This window comes from Zootoca vivipara, chromosome 6 (genome assembly GCF_965207765.1).
Source record: "Zootoca vivipara chromosome 6, rZooViv2.hap1.1, whole genome shotgun sequence".
Classification (NCBI taxonomy): domain Eukaryota; kingdom Metazoa; phylum Chordata; class Lepidosauria; order Squamata; family Lacertidae; genus Zootoca; species Zootoca vivipara.
The window spans coordinates 71,915,923-71,938,679 of NC_142589.1; the positions used below are offsets into that span (position 1 = coordinate 71,915,923).

The following is a 22,757-nucleotide window of genomic DNA, read 5'->3' on the forward strand; positions in this document are numbered from 1 at the left end:
TTCACACAGAACAAATAACTTTCCTTGATACTATCGTATTCAGGGATAGTGTGAACAAGTTAGCTGTAAGATCCTTTTAAAAACCCACGGATAAACCTTCATATTTACATTATAAGTCATATCACCTGATGAGTTTGAAACAGAACTTACCATATGGCCAATTTCTAAGAATTAAACGAAACTCTACTTTCTCACATGACTACCACAGAGATAGCAATAAGATGGCACAAGATTTTCTATCCAGGGGATATCCACAGAAAATAGTCAAATCGGCACAATCTAGAGCATTCTATAAACCTAGAAACAGTCTGTTTGAGGAACATACAAGACAGGAAAGCCAGCCGATTACATATGCACTTGATTTCACTCCTTTGGCTTATTCCATCAGTAGAATCATTAAAAAACATTGGCATTTGGTAAAAGATTTACCGGGATGTGCCAGAATTCCACAGATAGGCTATCGTAGAACGAGGAATCTTAAAGATATGTTGGTACACACGGCCATTTCCGATGCGCGCCAGACCCAGAGCAGTATACGGGGCCACTTTAAATGTGGAAGGTGTGCCGCCTGTGAATTAACGCAAGAAATTAAGGAATTCACAATACCTGGTTCTTGCAAACCTGTCTGGTTGGAGTCTTTTACTAATTGTAACTCTCGAGGAGTTGTGTATGCACTACAATGCAATTGTAAATTATGGTACATAGGGAGTACTATTAGACCGGTGAAGGCGAGAATCTTGGAGCATAAAAATTGAATCCTTAATAGAGTTTTGGAGGCGCCACTTACGTCCCATTTTATTGAGCAAAACCATAGAGCTACGGACTTTAAATGGTTTATTATTTATAAGCACAAACACTCTGGAATAAATGCTGAGGTTTTGAAAAGGAAACTACACCAAAAAGAGGCATACTGGATACATACAGTAGATTCGGATCATTAGCACCCGTGGGGTTAAATCTCCAAGCAGAATTCAGTGCCTTTCTATAAACGAGGAATTTCAAGGATTTGGTGGGGAACGCTTTTATCCTATTCATGAGATTATTAACAGTTGTATATCTTTAAGAGTTGCTGGTGTTGTACTTCTTGCAAGGAGTGGTTGATTTGAAATGATTTACTGATTGAACCTTGTATTTAACCTTGTAAGTAACTGTTGCATTTTCATCATTCTTTGAGAATTGTGAGCTTCGGTAGTCTTGCTAAGCTTTTGCACATGAACCTTTGGTGAGTATTTTAAACATTTCTGTACAATGTTTTAAAGAAATGTATAAGTATCTATTAAGAAGCTGCTCCGTGCTCCCCTTAGTGAGGAATGCTGCGTTTGCTATTTGCTGCAATCGGGAAATAGGGGTTTACCAGTCTCATGGGAGGGGGAGGGAAAGTTTCAAACTCTCCTGCAATCTTACATTATTTTTGCTCGCAACTTTGCTTTCGTTTTTGCTTTTTGTAGTGCGACGAGCAGGAGGTAGAGGGAATAAAAGAGAGAAAGGAAGAGAGTTGGGAGGAGAAAAGTGTTAAAGAGACCTGGAAGCGAATTAGCGAAACCTCCGAGGAGTGGACTGAGGTTTACTGTAAAAAATCGGGCTGGCAGCAGGTTAGGAGCTGAACTTTTCTCTTGGGGTTATGATGATTTCCGTTTCTTTTTGAGCTTGATTGACTCCTTGCTAGGCGGGTGGGGTGGAGCAGCCAGAATTGTTTATTATTACTGTTATTAATGTTGGAGAAGGGTGCCCTTCCCTGCTACAAAGGGAATAAATAACATGCCCTCACTATTGAGCTAGTGCTACCATACTATAAGAACTTTAAGTAACTGCTCTGAAACCAACCAGGGTCTCCCTCTGAAACGATGCTGCGTGTTAATTTGACATATCCCTCTTTAGCTACTAGGAAGCGGCCCTTCTCCTCCTCCTCTTGGTGCCTGCCTCTTTTCCTTTCCATTGGGTTGAAACGTTGGAGAGAGAAGCTCTTGGGAAGCTCTCACACCACATGACTATCCCTGCATCTTTCTCTGTCCCTATTCCGCATTTACTAAAAATATTTGCAAACACCCAGTGGGACTAGCAGGGCTTCCATTTTCCCTGGATTCAACTCTGTCATACAGTATATATTTTGGTGCCCAAATTGTGCCCCCTCAAAATTTTGTGCCCCATACAACCAACCCCCTGACCCTCCCCACGTTACATCACTGAGTGGACATACCCTGTGCTTCCTGTTATGGGAATGCATCTCAGTCTAACTGAGAAAGACAAAGTAGGTTCAACAGCCTTTTCCTTTTGAGGTCTGCCCATCTAGATGTTTTTCACTGTGGTTGCCATGGGACTTGGGACAATTGCTTTGTTTTTCAGTAAAACTCTGAACTAAGTCCTCTGCCATAAAGTCCGGAGAGGACAGGAGAGAGTGTGACCAGCTGAAGTGAGAAGATAAACTACCCTATCATCAAACAACTGATTCTCAAGGATCTTAGGGAGCAAGTAAGTCTTAACAGAACTCCTTCAAAGTCTTTCTCTCCCAGCCTGCTTTCCTTTCCCCTTGCTCAGCTGGCAGCCTTGTGATCCCAATGATGTATGATCTCCTGCTGCTCTGAAGCTTTCCCCTAAGGTTAATAGCATCATTGTAGGGAGAGAGATTATTATCAGAATCATGGGCTGGGGAGTTTCAAATTCTCCTTTGCCTGCAAATCCCTTCTGTGCTGATGAGTTGACTGGGGAGCATCTGAGAGTGCTTAAAAGGAGGCTGGACAGCAAAAGCTAACAGTTATCTGAAGCCCCCCATCCCTGTTCCCGATTGCCCATGAAACTAGGCAAACTACCTAGAACCTCCCCTTCTCCCCCTCCAACATGGCTGATCAGTGGAAAGGTACATTGTGAGCCTCATTAAAATAGGCAGTGGGACAAAAGCAGTCTGAGCGGTGCAAATGGCATGCTTCTGAAGCAGAGTTTGAAAACCTCCCCCTCTCTGTCTGCTGAGCAGTGGCAAGAGCCCATGGGGTTCCTGGCATGCACCCAGGGTCTGTGGTCCTTTAGAGAATTGAGACACAGCAGAGACTTAAAAAAATATGGTTTATTCACCTATTTATGCTATTTTAGTCTGCATGGAGGGAGTCCAGATCTTACAGCATGCTCTTTTCAAGAGGGATTTATGCCCCACAGTAGTGCAGCCCCAGGGCATATCTTCCAGTCAGCCTGCAGCCAACCTACCCAAGATGGACAAAGCCTTTCTGAGCTCTTCTTTTTTCTTCTAGGATGAATTCATTTGCAGAAAAACTTTCATTGTTGCCTGAGATTATCCAGCCTATATTGAAAAATACAGACATGAACATAGATATAGCAATCAATATATATGAGAGGTTTATGGAGGTTTTCAGTGATTGTGGAATGAAGGAAGCAGCTTCTGAGATCAAAGATGAGATGGAGGAGATGGAAAACACTGAGCTTAACATTGCCATCACTGGAGAGACAGGCTCTGGGAAATCATCCCTCATCAATGCTCTCCGAGGCCTGAAGGCAGAAGATGATGGTGCTGCCCCTGTAGGAGTGACAGAAACTACACTGAATCCAAAGGTTTATACCCATTCTAATTATCCCAAAGTGAAATTCTGGGACCTGCCAGGAATTGGATCCCCAGATTTCTCCCCAGAGAGTTACCTTAAGATGGTGGATTTCCCCAGCTATGACTTCTTTATCATTGTTGGCTCAGAGAGATTCCGATCCAACGACACTGGCCTAGCTCAGGCAATCCAGAAGATGGAGAAGAAGTGTTATTTTGTGCGCACCAAAGTAGATGCAGATCTATACAACATGGAAAGGTCTTACCCAAATACCTTCAATGAAGAGGAAGTCCTTGAGAAGATGAGGAATGACTTAAAGAAGCAGCTTAAGAAGTGCTTCAGGAGCACCATCCCTCAAGTCTTTCTGATCTCCTCCTGGGACCTTGCCAAGTATGACTTCCCACGACTGGTGGAGACGTTGGAGAAAGATCTGCACAGTCTGAAGAAACATGCATTCCTGCTCAGCCTTCCCATGTTTTCCCCTGAAGTCACGGAAAAGAAGAAATCTGTGCTGAAGAGCCACATATGGAAAATATCCCTGGTGTCTGCTTGCATCAATGCTTCTTCCATTCCAGACAATCCTCTGGCTTGTGACCATCCTCTGGCTTGTGATGCTTCCCTCTTGCAAAGGTCCATGGTTGACTTCTACAAGATATTTGAGTTGGATGGTGACTCCTTAACTAGGCTGGCCAGATTGGCCAGGAAGCCTGTTGAAGAACTGAAGGCTGTGATGAAGTCTCCTCAGATGGAAGAAATTACCATCGATTTCGTGATAAAGAAAATACTGCAATATATCAATACTGCAAAAGAATTATTCCTATCTTTAGTTGGAAGATTGGTAGCAGCATCTTTTTCTATCATTTATTTGATGCTGTCGAGGTTTGTCAGTAATCTAGCTGAGGATGCTGAAAGGGTTCTAAAGAAAGCCCTAGAACCAGAGCCCTAGGCAGAGCACCCAGGTAGGCACAAGACATGATGCAACCTCTGGGTATACGGCAGTATACAAATTCAATTAATAATAAAAATAATAAAGTTGCAGATTTTGTGGAATGCAGTCTTGCTTTTCTTCAATAATTCAGATGGGAAGGGAAAATAAATACCTCCTTCAAAGGGGAATTTGGGAATAAATATCCCTTCCTTGGAGCGTCTCCCTCTCACATTTGGCCTATGTAATATTTTGCTTCCTGCCCAATTCTAGCCTTGCTGATTCAGGCAATTATGATTTGCTTAAGGTTTAGTCAAGGTTTCTCAGCCTTAACAATATTTCAGATTTGTACTGCTAACATATTATACTGTGTTTATGTTATTAACCTCATTTATCTTATTGTCTGTAGTGCTCAATTAAGTTCCACCAAGTAAAGGAAATGCATTTGCTATGTGCCTGAAGACTCATCCTTGAACACTGAATTTTCTGTGTTGATATGTAGGGGGGCAAATTTCATCATAAAGGGAACTGAGATGAGAAACTGGATTTCTGCTTTGTAGAAATCGAGCTTATATTTCCCCTCTGAACAAAGCAAAGCTGTCACACTGCCTGCTCTCCTTCCCCCCTTTTACTTCAAAAATGCTTTGCTGACACTAATGCAGCAGTATACACTCGCTTTGCGGAAGAGGATCATCTCTCAAAGTGAGACATTCTGGGTTAGATGGCCAGGGAGAGTTGCCTGCACCAACATGTTTCCACAGGGGCTAGAAATTGTTTTAAAACATAGTTAAAAGATCAAGATTCGTAAAGTTCAGGACTGGCCATTTTGAACTTTTTGTTATGGCATTCTTTAAAACATGAGTCTCGCTTCTTCGTTCAGTCTGAGGATAGTAGAGCCTACAGACAGGGGCGTAGCAAGGGGGGTGCAATGGGAGCGTGCCACCACGGGTGCCACTCTGGAGGGGGGTGACACTCGGCGCGCCCGTCCCTGGCCCACCCCTCCCCTCCGCACGCAGCCGAAGCGGGACTGAGGCAAAGCGCCAAGCGGGTGAGCAAGCAAGCGAGGGGCGGGCCAGCGCTGCCGGCAACCTGCTAGTAGCGCGCATGCGCAGCGTTGCTATGTAGTGGTGCTGCACATGCACGCTACGTGGTGACGCCCCGCCCCTGGGGTGCGTTATGTTTGCCACTCCGGGTGCCGGAGCGGCTTCGTTCGCCACTGCCTACAGACAATTTGGGCTACAAGGGATCTTGTGAGCTTGGATTTTGCATGTGTGGTTTTGCTTTTTTGAGTAAAACACACTGAAACATAACGGTCATGGCCCACTGCAGCACCTCAGGGAGATGCATGGCTGGTAGTTGACACTTTATTGGCAAGAGAAACACCTACAGCAGCTCCCACAGGGCAACTTCTTCTGCACAGAAGCCACTGCTGCTCATTCCTCTTCAAGCCCCTCCTGGTTCTAGGAGATGGCGGAGCAGGGGAAGGTGGGGAGTCAACTGGCCCATCCCTTGGCTGAACAGTTTCTTCTTCCTCCACCTCATCCTGCCCCAACTCTTCTTCCTCCTCCTCCTCCTGGTCTGGCTGCTGCCTGTCGGGTGGCTCCCAGCCCCATAAATCAGTGGCTTCCTCTCCCGGGTCAGCCTCCTGGCCCCCTGCCCCCACCACATTCACAATCCCTGACATCTGTTCTCTGAGGAAGAAGCGGCCATCTTGTCCGTCACCTCAGCCAACGATGGCCGCTGCCCCTCACTCCCAGGGCCGTCTTGAGCAGATCGCGCGCCCTGGTGCTGAGGGGCGGAGATCGCTCCGCTGCCCGCCCCACCCTTGCAGGGTGCAATTGGTTTCCGCACGGCTTTGCCGCGCGGCACCCTCCTTGCCAGGCTGGCGCCCAGCTTACCAGCCCCCCGCCGTGGTGCACTGCGCTCACTCCGTTCCATGGACACAAAGCAACTGGATCAGCTATTGAATGACTTCAGAACACTGGCAATGGAGCCCTGTCCTCTCCTGAAATGAGGGAAATGACCTTAGGGGACTCAGGCAGGCTGTTTCCAAAGGGGTAGCCATATTGGTTTGTTGAAGCAAAAACAGCAAGTGTCCAAGTGTCCCTTTTTTCCAGGCATGTTCCTGATTTAGAGAAGCTGCCCTGGTTTCTAATTTGATCCTGGAACCTCCCGCTTTTCCTTAGGATGTCTCTATTTTCATTGGAGAAATGTTGGAGGGTATGGAGTTATCTGACCCCTGAGCCGTATGAAGGCAATCTTGTATAAGGAAGTTACGGTATTTTAAAATGTTCAATGTTTTATTACGTTTTTATATTTATTGGTAGCTGCCCAGAGTGCCCAATACACACACCCTCAGAGTCTGCTGTCTGAGGCAGCTGCTTCACACTGGCTTATAGTAGAGCTGGTCCTGTTAGACTAGGCCAGGAAAATGGCAACACCCAGTGACAGAACATGGAGCAAGCCTCCGTGAAGATAAAATAGAAGTTGGGTGGGTTTGTGGATCCCCCATGCCCAAGCAGCCAGTCCTTCCAATTTCCTCATGCTGGGGGAAGCGCTAACATTGATCTATGGGACAGATCTATCCAGACCTAAATGAATTTGTGTGAAGGTCAGGGCTGAAGAGTTAAGGGAGTGAATGCCACATGAAATGCTTTGTTGTTGTTTAGTTGTTTAGTCGTGTCCGACTCTTCGTGACCCCATGGACCATAGCACGCCAGGCACTCCTGTCTTGCACTGCCTCCCGCAGTTTGGTCAAACTCATGTTCGTAACTTCGAGAACACTGTCCAACCATCTCATCCTCTGTTGTCCCCTTCTCCTAGTGCCCTCAATCTTTCCCAACATCAGGGTCTTTCCCAAGGATTCTTCTCTTCTCATGAGGTGGCCAAAGTATTGGAGCCTCAGCTTCACGATCTGTCCTTCCAGGGAGCACTCAGGGCTGATTTCCTTAAGAATGGATAGGTTTGATTTTCTTGCAGTCCATGGGACTCTCAAGAGTCTCCTCCAGCACCATAATTCAAAAGCATCAATTCTTCGGCGATCAGCCTTCTTTATGGTCCAACTCTCACTTCCATACAACACTACTGGGAAAACTATAGCTTTAACTATACGGACCTTTGTAGGCAAGGTGATGTCTCTGCTTTTTAAGATGCTGTCTAGCTTTGTCATTGCTTTTCTCCCAAGAAGCAGGCACCTTTTAATTTTGTGACTGCTGTCACCATCTGCAGTGATCAAGGAGCCGAAGAATGTAAAATCTCTCACTGCCTCCATTTCTTCCCCTTCTATTTGCCAGGAGGTGATGGGACCAGTGGCCATGATCTTGGTTTTTTTGATGTTGAGCTTCAGACCATATTTTGCGCTCTCCTCTTTCACCCTCATTAAAAGGTTCTTTAATTCCTCCTCACTTTCTGCCATCAAGGTTGTGTCATCTGCATATCTGAGGTTGTTGATATTTTTTCCGGCATTCTTAATTCCGGCTTGGGATTCATCTAGTCCAGCCTTTCGCATGATGAATTCTGCATATAAGTTAAATAAGCAGGGAGACAATATACAACCTTGTCGTACTCCTTTCCCAATTTTGAACCAATCAGTTGTTCCATATCCAGTTCTAACTGTAGCTTCTTGTCCCACATAGAGATTTCTCAGGAGACAGATGAGGTGATCAGGCACTCCCATTTCTTTAAGAACTTGCCATAGTTTGCTGTGGTCGACACAGTCAAAGGCTTTTGCATAGTCAATGAAGCAGAAGTAGACGTTTTTCTGGAACTCTCTAGCTTTCTCCATAATCCAGCGCATGTTTGCTATTTGGTCTCTGGTTCCTCTGCCCCTTCGAAATCCAGCTTGCACTTCTGGGAGTTCTCGGTCCACATACTGCCTAAGCCTGCCTTGTAGAATTTTAAGCATAACCTTGCTAGCGTGTGTTGTTGTTGTTTAGTCGTTTAGTCGTGTCCGACTCTTCGTGACCCCATGGACCATAGCATGCCAGGCACTCCTGTCTTCCACTGCCTCCCGCAGTTTGGTCAAACTCATGTTCGTAGCTTCGAGAACACTGTCCAACCATCTTGTCCTCTGTCGTCCCCTTCTCCTTGTGCCCTCAATCTTTCCCAACATCGGGGTCTTTTCCAAGGATTCTTCTCTTCTCATGAGGTGGCCAAAGTATTGGAGCCTTAGCTTCAAGATCAGTCCTTCCAGTGAGCACTCAGGGCTGATTTCCTTAAGAATGGATAGGTTTGATCTTCTTGCAGTCCATGGGACTCTCAAGAGTCTCCTCCAGCACCATAATTCAAAAGCATCAATTCTTCGGCGATCAGCCTTCTTTATGGTCCAGCTCTCACTTCCATACATCACTACTGGGAAAACCATAGCTTTAACTATACGGACCTTTGTAGGCAAGGTGATGTCTCTGCTTTTTAAGATGCTGTCTAGCTTTGTCATTGCTTTTCTCCCAAGAAGCAGGCACCTTTTAATTTTGTGACTGCTGTCACCATCTGCAGTGATCAAGGAGCCGAAGAATGTAAAATCTCTCACTGCCTCCATTTCTTCCCCTTCTATTTGCCAGGAGGTGATGGGACCAGTGGCCATGATCTTGGTTTTTTTGATGTTGAGCTTCAGACCATATTTTGCGCTCTCCTCTTTCACCCTCATTAAAAGGTTCTTTAATTCCTCCTCACTTTCTGCCATCAAGGTTGTGTCATCTGCATATCTGAGGTTGTTGATATTTTTTCCGGCATTCTTAATTCCGGCTTGGGATTCATCTAGTCCAGCCTTTCGCATGATGAATTCTGCATATAAGTTAAATAAGCAGGGAGACAATATACAACCTTGTCGTACTCCTTTCCCAATTTTGAACCAATCAGTTGTTCCATATCCAGTTCTAACTGTAGCTTCTTGTCCCACATAGAGATTTCTCAGGAGACAGATGAGGTGATCAGGCACTCCCATTTCTTTAAGAACTTGCCATAGTTTGCTGTGGTCGACACAGTCAAAGGCTTTTGCATAGTCAATGAAGCAGAAGTAGACGTTTTTCTGGAACTCTCTAGCTTTCTCCATAATCCAGCGCATGTTTGCTATTTGGTCTCTGGTTCCTCTGCCCCTTCGAAATCCAGCTTGCACTTCTGGGAGTTCTCGGTCCACATACTGCCTAAGCCTGCCTTGTAGAATTTTAAGCATAACCTTGCTAGCGTGTGTTGTTGTTGTTTAGTCGTTTAGTCGTGTCCGACTCTTCGTGACCCCATGGACCATAGCATGCCAGGCACTCCTGTCTTCCACTGCCTCCCGCAGTTTGGTCAAACTCATGTTCGTAGCTTCGAGAACACTGTCCAACCATCTTGTCCTCTGTCGTCCCCTTCTCCTTGTGCCCTCAATCTTTCCCAACATCGGGGTCTTTTCCAAGGATTCTTCTCTTCTCATGAGGTGGCCAAAGTATTGGAGCCTTAGCTTCAAGATCAGTCCTTCCAGTGAGCACTCAGGGCTGATTTCCTTAAGAATGGATAGGTTTGATCTTCTAGCAGTCCATGGGACTCTCAAGAGTCTCCTCCAGCACCATAATTCAAAAGCATCAATTCTTCGGCGATCAGCCTTCTTTATGGTCCAGCTCTCACTTCCATACATCACTACTGGGAAAACCATAGCTTTAACTATACGGACCTTTGTCGGCAAGGTGATGTCTCTGCTTTTTAAGATGCTGTCTAGGTTTGTCATTGCTTTTCTCCCAAGAAGCAGGCGTCTTTTAATTCCGTGACTGCTGTCACCATCTGCAGTGATCAAGGAGCCCAAGAAAGTAAAATCTCTCACTGCCTCCATTTCTTCCCCTTCTATTTGCCAGGAGGTGATGGGACCAGTGGCCATGATCTTGGTTTTTTTGATGTTGAGCTTCAGACCATATTTTGCGCTCTCCGCTTTCACCCTCATTAAAAGGTTCTTTAATTCCTCCTCGCTTTCTGCCATCAAGATTGTGTCATCTGCATATCTGAGGTTGTTGATATTTCTTCCGGCAATCTTAATTCCGGCTTGGGATTCATCTAGTCCAGCCTTTCGCATGATGAATTCTGCATATAAGTTAAATAAGCAGGGAGACAATATACAACCTTGTCGTACTCCTTTCCCAATTTTGAACCAATCAGTTGTTCCATATCCAGTTCTAACTGTAGCTTCTTGTCCCACATAGAGATTTCTCAGGAGACAGATGAGGTGATCAGGCACTCCCATTTCTTTAAGAACTTGCCATAGTTTGCTGTGGTCGACATAGTCAAAGGCTTTTGCATAGTCAATGAAGCAGAAGTAGACGTTTTTCTGGAACTCTCTAGCTTTCTCCATAATCCAGCGCATGTTTGCTATTTGGTCTCTGGTTCCTCTGCCCTTTCGAAATCCAGCTTGCACTTCTGGGAGTTCTCGGTCCACTTACTGCCTAAGCCTGCCTTGTAGAATTTTAAGCATAACCTTGCTAGCGTGTGAAATCAGCGCAATTGTGCGGTAGCTGGAGCATTCTTTGGCACTGCCCTTCTTTGGGATTGGGATGTAGACTGATCTTCTCCAATCCTCTGGCCATTGCTGAGTTTTCCAAACTTGCTGACATATTGGGTGTAGCACCTTAACAGCATCGTCTTTTAAAATTTTAAATAGTTCAGCTGGAATATCATCACTTCCACTGGCCTTGTTATTAGCAGTGCTTTCTAAGGCCCATTTGACTTCACTCTCCAAGATGTCTGGCTCAAGGTCAACAACCACACTACCTGGGGTGTACGAGACCTCCATATCTTTCTGGTATAATTCCTCTGTGTATTCTTGCCACCTCTTCTTTATGTCTTCTGCTTCTGTTAGGTCCTTACCACTTTTGTCCTTTATTATGGTAATCTTTGTACGAAATCTTCCTTTCATATCTCCAATTTTCTTGAACAGATCTCTGGTTTTCCCCATTCTATCGTTTTCCTCTATTTCTTTGCATTGCTCATTTAAGAAGACCCTCTTGTCTATCCTTGCTATTTTTTGGAAATCTGTATCTTTCCCTATTTCCCTTGCATTTTGCTTGCCTCCTCTCCTCCGCTATTTGTAAGGCCTCGTTGGACAGCCATTTTGCTTTCTTGCATTTCTTTTTCCTTGGGATGGTTTTCGTTGCTGCCTCCTGTATAATGTTACGAGCCTCCATCCATAGTTCTTCAGGCATTCTGTCCACCAAATCTAAATCCTTAAACCTGTTCCTCACTTACACTGTGTATTCATAAGGGATTTGATTTAGATTGTATCTTACTGGCCCAGTGTTTTTTCCTACTTTCTTCAGTTTAAACTGGAATTTTGCTATAAGAAGCTGATGATCTGAGTTACAGTCAGCTCCAGGTCTTGTGTTTGCTGACCGTATAGAGCTTCTCCATCTTTGGCTGCAGAGAATATAAATGAAATGCTACTCCCTCCCAAAACAGGTTGCATCATTTTGACCCACCACAATGAAACAAACGGTTGAAACTCCCCATTGTCAACCACAAATAGAGTAGTAAATTGTGGGAGGGGTGGTTTAGTTCTGTCCTAATCCCCCTTTTTTTAAAAAAAGATTTTTATTCAATTTTTTAAAAAAGATTTTTATTCAATTTTCCAAATAAACAAACAACACACAAACAAAAACAAACACAAAACACAATTTCACTATTTCTTATATCTCCTCATCTCACTTCCAGTCGCTCTGCTGAGCTATGACTTCCCTCCCGCCCGCCATTCAGCTTTATTGATCACTCTTATCTCGCAGTTCATTTTTACCCACATTTTAACTCAGTTTGTAGGATTTATCTCAGTCCCGCAAGTGTCTTTAAACTCCTACAGTTCTTCTCCATATAGTCAATGAATTTACTCCATTCCCCTTGGTACTTTGGGTCAACTTTGCTAATTCTGCATAATCTATCATTTTCGTCTGCCACTCCTCAATCGTCGGTATCTCCTGTACTTTCCATTTTGGGGCTACTGAAGTCCTAGCAGCAGTTGTGGCATACATAAATAATCTCTGGTCACTTTTTGCTATTTCCTCTCCCATTAATCCCAATAGAAAGGCCTCAGGTTTTTTGAGGAAAAGTATATCTAAACATCTTTTTCAACTCATTATATATTGTTTCCCAAAATCTTTTGATTTTCTCGCATGTCCACCACATATTATAAAATTCTCCATCTTTTTCTTGACAATTCCAGCATGTTTTACTACTCATTCTAAACATTTTGGCTAATTTTACTGGTGTTAAATACCATCTATACATCATTTTCATTACATTTTCTTTCAAAGTGGTACATGCAGTAAATTTCATTGTTTCATTCCATAATTCAATATTATGCCCAAAATCTTTTGCCCATTAGTTCTGTCCTAATCCCATTGTATAGTAGTATTTCACCTCAGCCTTCCCAAAGCTTCTGAAGTTATGCTTCAGAAGTTTTGGACTACAACACCCATCAGTTCTAGCTAGCATGGCCAATGGCCAGGAATGATGGGGAATGAAGTAGAAAACACCTGGAAGGCATCAGTTTGAGGAAGGCTGTAGGATCTTCCAGATGTCCTTTTTATTGAGCATTCATATCTGAGCTCATATTTGGGCATCAGCAAATGTTTTGGGATGGTCCTACTGCTTCGTTTGCAATAGGCACAGGCTCCATAGTTTTCTGCTAAAGCCCTGCAACTTATTGGTTACACAAATGTTCATGGGTGTGTGTGTTGCTCACTTTTGTCACACTACAGTGCAAGAGTGACCTTCCAGATGGCAATAATAACTGAGTGACCTTGGGGAAGTGTTGCAAAACTCTTAATAAAGAGTGGAATGGTATGTGGATGGCCCAGTATAAATCTCCCACTCATACATTATTATTGTGTCAACAGCCACAAAAGACACCAGCCTGGAGGGGAGTCAAGACAATTCACAATATTTTTTATGGAAAACTGATTAGTTAGGGTGGCCATATTTCAAAAGGAGAAAATCCAGACACAAAAATGTCTATCGACATGGGCTGCCATGCATCCGGATTTTCTGGACATTTCTAAAATATTTAGAGTGACCATGCGAAAGCTGCATTGATTACAACACAGATGTCTTGGCAGTGGCAAAGAGATTAATTTAACCAATTAGTTTATTTCATGAAGCCTTATATTGTACACCACTCGATTCTAATAAAACCTCAAAGCAGTTTGCAAAGAGATAAAACAATAAAACCAGGAAACAATTACAGCCATTCTTTAAGATATGCAAGAGTTAAAATACTAAAACAGATTAAAATTTCCTCAATTTTCTATTTAACAAATGTGGAGGCTCCTGTCTAGCTGGATGCCCTCCTTCAGTTTGAGTGTGTATGAGGGAAAGAAAATTCTGAAATAGATGGTGCATGGTACTTGTGATATAGGCAACACACACACACACACACAGGGTGAATGCTGCAGCCTGCATAAATGATAATTTGAGACCATCCTTGCAAGCAGGTTCAAATACGTCACTAGTTTTTTCTAGTCTGAAATCAGATACAGAACAATTCATTAGTGGACAGAAAGAATTATGACTAGTAAAAAGTCCATTTGTCCCAAAGTCTCCTTTTGGTATTGGTCTTAATTCTTATACATTACGTAGAGATACTAATTTTTAAAAAGGAACTGAAGGGGTATTATGCTGGCATTCGGATTATTTCACTTAGGGGTTTTTTTTTAAAAAAAAATGAGAAGCCTAATATTTATTGAATTTTTAAAATAAAAAACTTGATCATCTGGTCATTATTTTTTAAAATATCTTTTGGTGGTGGAAAATGGAAACCTGTATAATTTGTGAGGAGTAGCAGGTACCCACTAAGGAGTTAAGCTGTATACTCTGTGTCACCTAATCACTGGGAAGGGATCATGTTACGGTTCCTACATACTAGAATCTTTCTTTGTTCTGTGTGTTGTAAGTCAGTTTCGATGTATCTCGGAAGAGAGAGAAAGCCATGCTGGCTAACTCTCCCGGTCAGTCTGTATCTATCTGTAAATAAAGTCCAGTAGAGGAGAAATAAACTGTTCTTCGTCAGTTTATTCATGAGCTACTAAGTCACACAAGCTTCTGCTGTGCAACAGGAGAAGGTACTTTGTTGTTTTTTGCCAAGGGCGTGCTGGACTGTCGTGAGTTTGGCAAAGCCCTAATGAGCCATAAATCACTCATTAGGGCAATAAAACTTTCACATAATTCTCCAGATGCTCTATCAAGCACTTAGTCATAATATTCTAGGTTGGCAAGACATGACTTGAGAGTCCACAGAAGCTTGCGCAAACTGCTATCCCTGCAGCCACATCTGTGCATCCATTTGCTGCTAAATGGACTTTTTCCCTTCTGCCTCAAGAGCTTTGGACAGAACCCTCTGGGTGTCATCCGCAGCACCCGATATGCATTTCTGCAGCATGAAGTAGGTGCGAAGAAGTGAAATCCCTCCGGACAGAAGGCAGCCAAAGATGGGGAAATGCTCCCAGCGGTGATATTCATAAGCCATCACTGAGAGTCCCACCAAGTCCGGCAGCACCCATAAAATGGCAGAGAACATTCCCAGGGACTGCATTGCTGCTTTAAGGGCTGTGCTTGTCTTTCCAACACGCTGGGCCAGAGCTGCAAGGGATCGATCGTTCAGGCCAAAGTCTAGGAAGCACCAGGAGTGGAACTTATTAAACAGAAATATGGGAAGAAGGAAAGGAACTGGGCTTCCAATAGCGACCAGCAAACAAAGCCTGCTGGTCCAAATCTTCTCCTTCACAGAGGCTTTCTTTTTCTCTAAGATAGGCAGACAGATGCTAGGGAAGCGGTGCAGAAAGGCTTGCCTCTTCAGCCGCAAGAGATCGTTCTTCAGCGTTTCCTGCAGGAGGGGGAAATCAAAGCGGTCGGCTTCCCAGTTGGAGACGATGAAGACTTGTGGGTCCCTCACTCCTTCTCTTACCAAGCACTCTTTGCAGTCCTCCTGGATGTGCAAGAGGACCTTCTCTTCATTGTAGCTGGATGGCTGTTGCCTCTTGGCGGCCGACAGGTCCAGGTCTGCTTTGGTGCGCACAAAGTAGAAATTCTTGGCCATATCTTGGATCTCATGGACCAGGTCAGAATGGGTGGAGCGGAAGCGTTGGGAGCCGACGATGACGAAGAAATCAAAGTGATTTAAATCAACCTTCTTCTCAAATTTGTCCTTCCCAAAAGTTGGTGTTCCCTTTCCGGGGTGGTCCCAAAGGATCACTTGCGGAAGTGTCGGGTTTGGGTAATCCTTGACTTGCAATGTTGACATCTGTATGCCGGTCTCAGCAGCACGAGGGTCATCAGCATGAAGACCCAACATGGCATTGATGAAGGAGGACTTCCCGGAGCCGGGCTCTCCTACTACGGCAACGTTGAGTGGAGTGCTGTTGAAAAAGTGCAGTGGTTTTGCCAGCACGTGCGACACAGCATCTGCCAATTGGCCCTGAGAAATGGCTACCTCAAAGTCTTCCATCATTGTGGATCTCGGTGCACTGCAGAGAAAGGAAGCAGGAATATGTTAAGCGACCAGCCTAACTAGAGGCATTCATTTATTTAACGAGAGTGGCATGCCCTCTGTAAAATTTCCAGCGTCTGCAATATTATCATTTGCCAAGCACCAAAGCTTTATAGGTAGAAGGTATGAATCCCATCAGATTCCGTAATTCAGAAGTGAGCACAAGGATAAAGTGCCCAAAGGTCATGGGACCAGGGCTGGCGCGTCCATTAAGGCGAACGAGGCAGCTGCCTAGGGCGCCAAAATGGAGGGGGCACTGGCCAGCCTGCCCGCCCCCCGCTGCCACCCCCCCGGTGCTGCCTGGGGCCGCCTCCATTGCGCCTCTCAGCTGTTGAGTGGCTTCCAGAGAGCGGCCTGAAGCCACTCAACAGCTGAGAGGCACAGTGGAGGTGGCCCCAGGCAGCACCGAGGGGTGGCGGCAGCGGGCGGCAGGCAGGCTGGCCGGCACCCCCTCCATTTTGGCGCAAAGTTCTGGAGGCGCGAGCCTGGGGCCACCTTGTGGGAATGTTCAGGAATGTGGATGAGGAGATATTGTTTAATATATCCTATCCCCGCTTGCGCTAGCAAGCACCAAACTTTAGCAGAGTAAAAACTTTCCCTTTTTTCAAAATACACAGCAGAAAAACGTTTGCGCTGGCTTGATTTAAGCCACTAAAATAAAGTGTATTTTCCTGGTATTTTCCCCTTTATCCCTCTTAAAAGAAAAGACACAACACAATGCTCTTAAAAGTATAAAAAATGTTTACTTACAAGCATCTCGAGGTACAGCACACTCAAGAGGTAGACTTGCTTAGTTAAAAGGTAATATATACATTGTGAAGTTCACTTATAAGAAGTGAGACTCCATCTCATCTCTCTCTCTAGGTTGGAGGCCTTGAGAGAGAGACTCACTAAGATGTGTGTAGTCCAAGAGGTCTGGTCCAAGAAAGGGAAATGGCTGTTTCCTCCAGAATTTATCTATCGCCTTTCGCATCTAATTAGCATGTGAAGGAAGAGGAAATTAGGCTTAGTCATGTCCTCCTCCTCAGTCCTCCAAGTGGACTATCTAGGGATTGTTGTGACTTGACTGCACTTAACCCTTTGCATCCCACACACCTCGCCGCACCTCTCAGCTGTTCAGCGGAGGCGGCCCCAGGCTCCCGCTCCCTGCGCGAAGCTCCAGAGGCTCGCGCTCCCCACGCGCGCCTACAGAGCTTCGTGCGGGGAGCGGGAGCCTGGGGCTGCCTCCGCTGAGTTCAGTGCAGTTTCTGCGCCCCTGATGGCCAGGCGCCCTGGCGCCTTGCGCCACCCAGCCCGGGCCTAGGGACAGCCCTGGAGGCGCCCTCTCTGCTCTTTCGCTCGAGTCGGGCCCACCCCTCCAGCAGCTAGCATGCCGAGATCGGACTCCAGAGGTAGCAGGGGAAGGCCGTGTCAGAAACAGGGAAGGCCGCTAGCTGACAAGGTAAAGAGACTGCTTTTTACCCCTTCCCCTCACCAACAACCAAGGAACTCTCTTTTTATTTTTTTTCTATTTTTATTATTTATTTATTTTATTCCACTTTTATTTTTTCTTAACAAATGTCAACAACTCTGGGAAATGGGGGAGGGGGCACCAGAAGGTGATCTCTCCTAGGGCACAAAAAACCCTAGCACCGGCCCTGCATGGGACGTCAGGAGCTGGAGTCTGTGAGCAATGAAACACCTGTTGTCAGTGAAGTTAACTCTTTACTCAAAGAAAACCAAACAGGCCGCGTGAACACAGCAACTCTTCCCAGGATCTCTTGCCCCAATGAAGCACTTGTGAGGACTGAAGGTCCCCACCTTTCCCCGCTCTCAAGACTCCTTCTTCCCCAGCAACCTGAGGTTCTTTCGTCTTGTCTCTCATTGCTCTGCCCTCTTCGTGTTCTGGGAGACCAGGGGGGAGGGAAACTGGTAACACTACAAGGGGGAGATTCCCTGGCTTCTTCAGCAACCTGCCTCTACTCTTCCTCTTGATCCCTCTTCCACTTCTGCCTCTGATTCTGGACTGTTCTCTGCCACAGACTCTTCCTGCTCACTATACTCCATTGCCTCTTCAGCTTCTGACATCTCCTCCTCCTCCCAGTCTGCTCTCTCTTCTCCCTCTGACCACTCATCTTCCTCCCACCACCAATCCCCTGGCTCTGAGACTTCTTCCCTTGTGGGTTCCCCAACTGGGGCAGAGTCCTCAACAGGAGCAGAGTCCAAGAGCCCTGAATATAGAGAGGGACATGAGGAAGGGGACTCCCAGCATTTTAAGAAGCTGCACTTCCTGATTTTTTATTTATTTATTTTTTAGTTTGGGGAGGGAAGCTGCGCCCATTACATTGATGATTAAACCTTCCATGTTTTTAGAAAGATGCAAGGAAGAGGTACCAGCCTGAAGGTGCAGAAGAGGAGGGTCTGGTCAAAGTGAAGGAGGGGTTGAGGCAGTTTTATTTAAGTGTGCTTTAAGAGTGCATCCTACCTTAGACAATGTATGCAAATTCTGCTCCTGCTTGTCATTTAAGTCAGAGGTTTGTTTTCAACCATTTTGAGTCCACAGCTCCTTTGACCAAGTACCTTCTTTCTGTGGCACCCCTGCCCTCAAGAGAGGTTCCTCCTCACATTGCCCCACAGGGGCCTGGGAATTGTGTGTCCATTCCCAACAGCAAGGGCTGGTGGTCTGGCTGGCTGGACTCCCTTGCCCACTTGCTTACTCTGAGGCCCTGCTTCAGCTCCTGGAAACCAGTCCCCGTCCCCCCGCCAGCCCCATAGGCACCATTTGCCTGGGGAGCTTGTAGCCAGGGCTGCTGCAACAAACAGCTGCACAAGCCTTTGGGGGGCAGAGATGCGAGAGGGCATCAGAGGAAGGAGGGGAGGAAAGAGGGACAGAGGCCAGTGTTGCCCACAGCATCCCTGATCAAGGCCCCCCAGGTGCCACAGCACATTGGTTGGAAACCACTGATTTAAGTAATTAATAACCATATATGCCTTATGTGCCTAAATTCCCCACCCACTTCCCCCAAGCTGCACATTATCAGCTTTCCAACGAAATGGTTTCTCTTCTCAGATTGGGGAAAGCCTCCCCGTCCTTCTCCCCAACCTGTGGGAGGACCAGACACAAATTCCTCGCCTCTTGACGCCTCAGCAAAGCTTTATTATTTTTTCCCATTTTCTCTTCCCCCCCCTCCGAAGTTTTTTTTTTTGGGGGGGGTGGGGTGAGATATTTTTCCTCACACTCCTGTCTGAAAATCACCTGGGATTTCGTGTTGGTGTTGCTGAAAGAGGAAAGGGCGGCGGCGGCGGGGGGGGGAGTTGCATGAGGAAAGTGAGGGGGTCAAAAACCTTCGAAACAAATAAGGGTGTGTGTGAAGCCCAGAGCAGGATCCGGATGGAAAGTTGCCCCGAAGTTGGGTCGTTTCTCCCCCCCCCCCCATCTTCCCTTCAGGGAGGGAGTGAGGGAGAGAATGGGATGGGAGCTCTTTTCCTTCTGATCCTGGCATCTAAGATGAGGGAAGAGCCGGGAAATGAGCAGGAGGGGCTAATGAATGAAGTTTCTCTCTCTCTGGAGGTGTGTGTTGGGTACGCGGACGAAGAGCAGCCTGGAAGTGAAGGCTGTGTGCACCAGTGGAGAGATCTGGGATCGCCAGTGGGGGGGCAAGGGAGGTGGGCTGAGGGCTGTGGGCTGTGGGTTGTGGGTAGTGTGTGTGTGTGTGTGTGTGTGTGTGTGTGAGAGAGAGAGAGAGAGAGAGAGAGAGAGAGAGAGAGAGAGACAGGGGCGTAGCCAGGATCAAAACTAGGGGGGGGGCAAGCCATGGTCGTTCAGGGGCGGGGCCAAGGCACAGAAGGGGAGGGGCCACAAAGTGGGCGGGGCTAAAGGGCCAACGGGCCTGATGACATCGTGGCGGTGGCAGCAGCGGCCACCTTGTGCTTCTGGGGCTGGTAGCGTTGGCGGCTACCCTGCTTGGCTGGAGAGGACGGGAGGGTCAGGCAGGCGAGAGGGGGTGGCAGGGCGGGCGAGGGCGAGGCAAGACACGGCCGCAGCCACGACGGCTCCGAGGCGTTGCTGCATATCAGCATAATATTTCAACCATGGTTCAAGCCCCACCTTAGGAAAAAATCCTGCATTGCAGGGGGTTGGACTAGATGACCCTTGTGGTCCCTTCCGACTACAATTCTATGATTCTATTGATATATTACCATAGCATATGCATCATTCTGCTTTCTTGAATTGTCCTACTCCTAGGCATAGCATCCAACTCCTAGAGGCCTAGGTGCCACCCCAAATTACTGGTAAATACCGTATTTGAAAGAGTCATCCCCCCATGTTGATGGGCTTTCTATGTGGGGCTTATCTGCCCCCCCCGGTATTTTATTAAGGATGGAAGAGGGAGGGAAGGAAGGAAGAAATAGAGAGAGGGATAACTCATATTTGTGGGTGCCTCTGGGTGACACTGTGATGCTGGAACTCTGCATGTACAGGAGCCTTGTAAGCAGCTTTCTCTCTGCTTGATTTACAGCAGGCACGTCCAACAGGTAGATTGTGATCTACCAGTAGATCACTGGATGTCTGTGGTAGATCACTGGTAGGTCACTGGCACCCCTAAAAAAAGCTCACCCAAAATTTTCCTCCTCCCTCAAAAAAGTTGAACTATGACCTGAAGCCCTAAACAAAAATGGGCCTCCCTCCCTCCTCAAAGAAGCTCAACAAGTTTGACCTAAACCCAAAAAAACAGGGCTTCCCTTCCTTAAAAAAAAAACTCAACAGCTTTGACCTGAACCCCCCAAAAGGGGGTAGATCACCCCCAGTTTTAAACTCTGAGTAGATCAGAGTCTCTTGGGAGGTGGCCACCCCTGATTTACAGTATACAGATGCAGGAGGAGGGGCAGACTGGAACACCAATGCTTTTTATAAACATCACTGTGTCTGTCAAAGTTACAGCCCCCCCTTTCTTATTCACTTCCTTTTAGCCTTGCAGAGCCACCTTAGTCAAATTGAATCCTCTGAGTCTGCACCCTCATTAAATCACCAATAGAACTCTTAATGCTCCTGAATGCTCATTAACAAGTCCCACTTAAGAACAATAGGGTGAAATGGTCAGCTATCAAACTTGCCTGGGGATATATGCTCCATTGTCTTAACTGCTTAACTACTGGTAGCCACTTTGCTTTATTTATTTGATGTGTTTTTGTTACTGCTGTGTCCCCCCCCCCCCAGCAAGCGGAGACTTAGCTGCTGTTGCTAAAGCAAAGCCTTTTCCACTTCAGTTTTTGGAGGGGAAAAGTGCTGGTTATGGTCTGTAAAATACATTAATTATTTTGCTTCTAGGGGGGGGCAGCTGCCCCCTCCTGCCCCCCCTGCCTACGCCCATGGAGAGAGAGAGAATACGATCTCCAACACCTCCGGCTCTGAGACGGGAAAGTTATCATTGTGGAACAAATCAGTATGATATTGTTTGCATGTTCCGTTTAAAACAATCTGTGTATTGTTTTACAACTGAATTACCGGTACATTAAAAAAAAAACCCTGTCAACTCACATCAAAATGTCATTTTCTCTGCTGAAACCTTTTATTAAGAAATAATAAATTAAATACTGGATTTTCTGTGAAAGAATTCATTACAAGGTGACGTGTGTGAGGAATTGAATGCGTGTGGGGGTGGGGGGTGGAGGAGAGACGGAAAGAGCTCATTTGTCCGTGGCTAGGGGGGGGGGGCAGGGATGCCAGATCACTTAGCTAAGGCGCTGCCTGCTTCCAAAGAGCTTCCCCCTCCACTCTGCCAAACCCCCAAAAGGGAAAGAGGCAGGAGGCGAGAGAAGCAGGAGGGCAGCCTCGTAGCAGCTGCAGAAGGGGAAGTCGAATGAACACGCGTCACCGCTGAAAAGGGAGACCCGCGTTGATTTCAGAGCAGTTACAGTACTTACAACTCTTATATGGTAGCACCAGCTCTGCTTGCTCCCTGGAGCTTTCATGTTATTTATTCCCTTTGCAGCGGGGAACAAGGGCAGCCTTCTCCAACATCATTATTCATAAGAGTGAAAATAAACGATTCTGCCGCCCCCTGCCTAGCAATGAGCTCAGAGTCTCCTTTAACTTAAACACGCTCAGAAAAAAACAGAAAACACGGAAATCAGCAGAGCACCAGGAGAAATGCTCACCTCCTTTCCTGCTGCCTGTCCGATTTTTATGCAGTAAAGCTCAGTTCCCTCTTCGGAGGCTTTGCTTGCTGGTCTCTGACGCTTTTCTTCCTCCAACTTCGTCCAACTCTCTTTCTCTCGCTCGCTTTTATTCCCTTCTCCCTCCGGGTCGTCGCACTACAAAAAGCAAACAAGAAAGCGAACGTACGCGCGAAGACGATATAAGATTGCAATGAAGAGCGAGAGCCTCATTCCCCGCTAGAGGGAGCTCCAAGCGGGATGCTGCCTGTCCTGGGAAGGTCCCAAAGGACCACTCGTGAAACTTGAAGCATCAGAGATGGTTAATCCTTTTCCTCTGCTGTAGTTGCCTCTGTGCCAGTTTCAGCAACTCCCGCGTTTTCTGCACTTAAGCCCCACATGGCACTGATTTCAAGGGATTGAACTAGATGACCCTTGGGGTCCTTTCCAACTCTACAATTCTATGATTCTGTTACTTCCCTTCTGAGTAATACCCCCCCCCCTCACTATATATAAAGGTCTGGTGACTTCTGCTTCAGTGTCTCTGAAGAAGTGTGCATGCTGCAGACTGACAGCAAAGCGTGTGTCTTATCTGACAACCTCAGCTTTAGGGGGACATCATGCAGGGGGGCACGGCACTGCTACCTTCAAGGGTTTCTAC

The 22,757-nt window shown here is 46.2% G+C and overlaps 2 protein-coding genes across 2 annotated transcripts in view; one reads left to right on the top strand and one right to left on the bottom strand.

Annotated features, from left to right (window-relative positions):
* Positions 1–1,359: 1,359 nt before the first annotated feature.
* LOC118078601 (interferon-inducible GTPase 5-like) lies at positions 1,360–4,919 on the top strand. The gene is made up of 3 exons (XM_035102522.3): positions 1,360–1,592; positions 2,344–2,469; positions 3,240–4,919. The coding sequence occupies exon 3, from the start codon at positions 3,241–3,243 to the stop codon at positions 4,489–4,491; it is 1,251 nt and encodes a 416-aa protein (XP_034958413.1). The 5' UTR covers positions 1,360–1,592; positions 2,344–2,469; position 3,240; the 3' UTR covers positions 4,492–4,919.
* Positions 4,920–13,546: 8,627 nt separating this feature from the next.
* The window catches only part of LOC118078602 (interferon-inducible GTPase 5-like), a 44,007-nt gene continuing 34,796 nt past the window's right edge, over positions 13,547–22,757 (bottom strand). Inside the window, exons 2-3 of the mRNA XM_060275658.2 lie at positions 22,100–22,255; positions 13,547–15,938 (exon numbers count right to left, since the gene is read on the bottom strand). Coding sequence (XP_060131641.1) covers positions 14,765–15,922 — 1,158 coding nt within the window. The 5' untranslated portion in view covers positions 15,923–15,938; positions 22,100–22,255 and the 3' untranslated portion in view covers positions 13,547–14,764. The remainder of the gene's footprint in view (positions 15,939–22,099; positions 22,256–22,757) is intronic.

Excerpts from the sequence above, each read along its gene's own strand:
- LOC118078601 (XM_035102522.3), top strand. The coding sequence starts at position 3,241 with ATGAATTCATTTGCAGAAAAACTTTCATTGTTGCCTGAGATTATCCAG.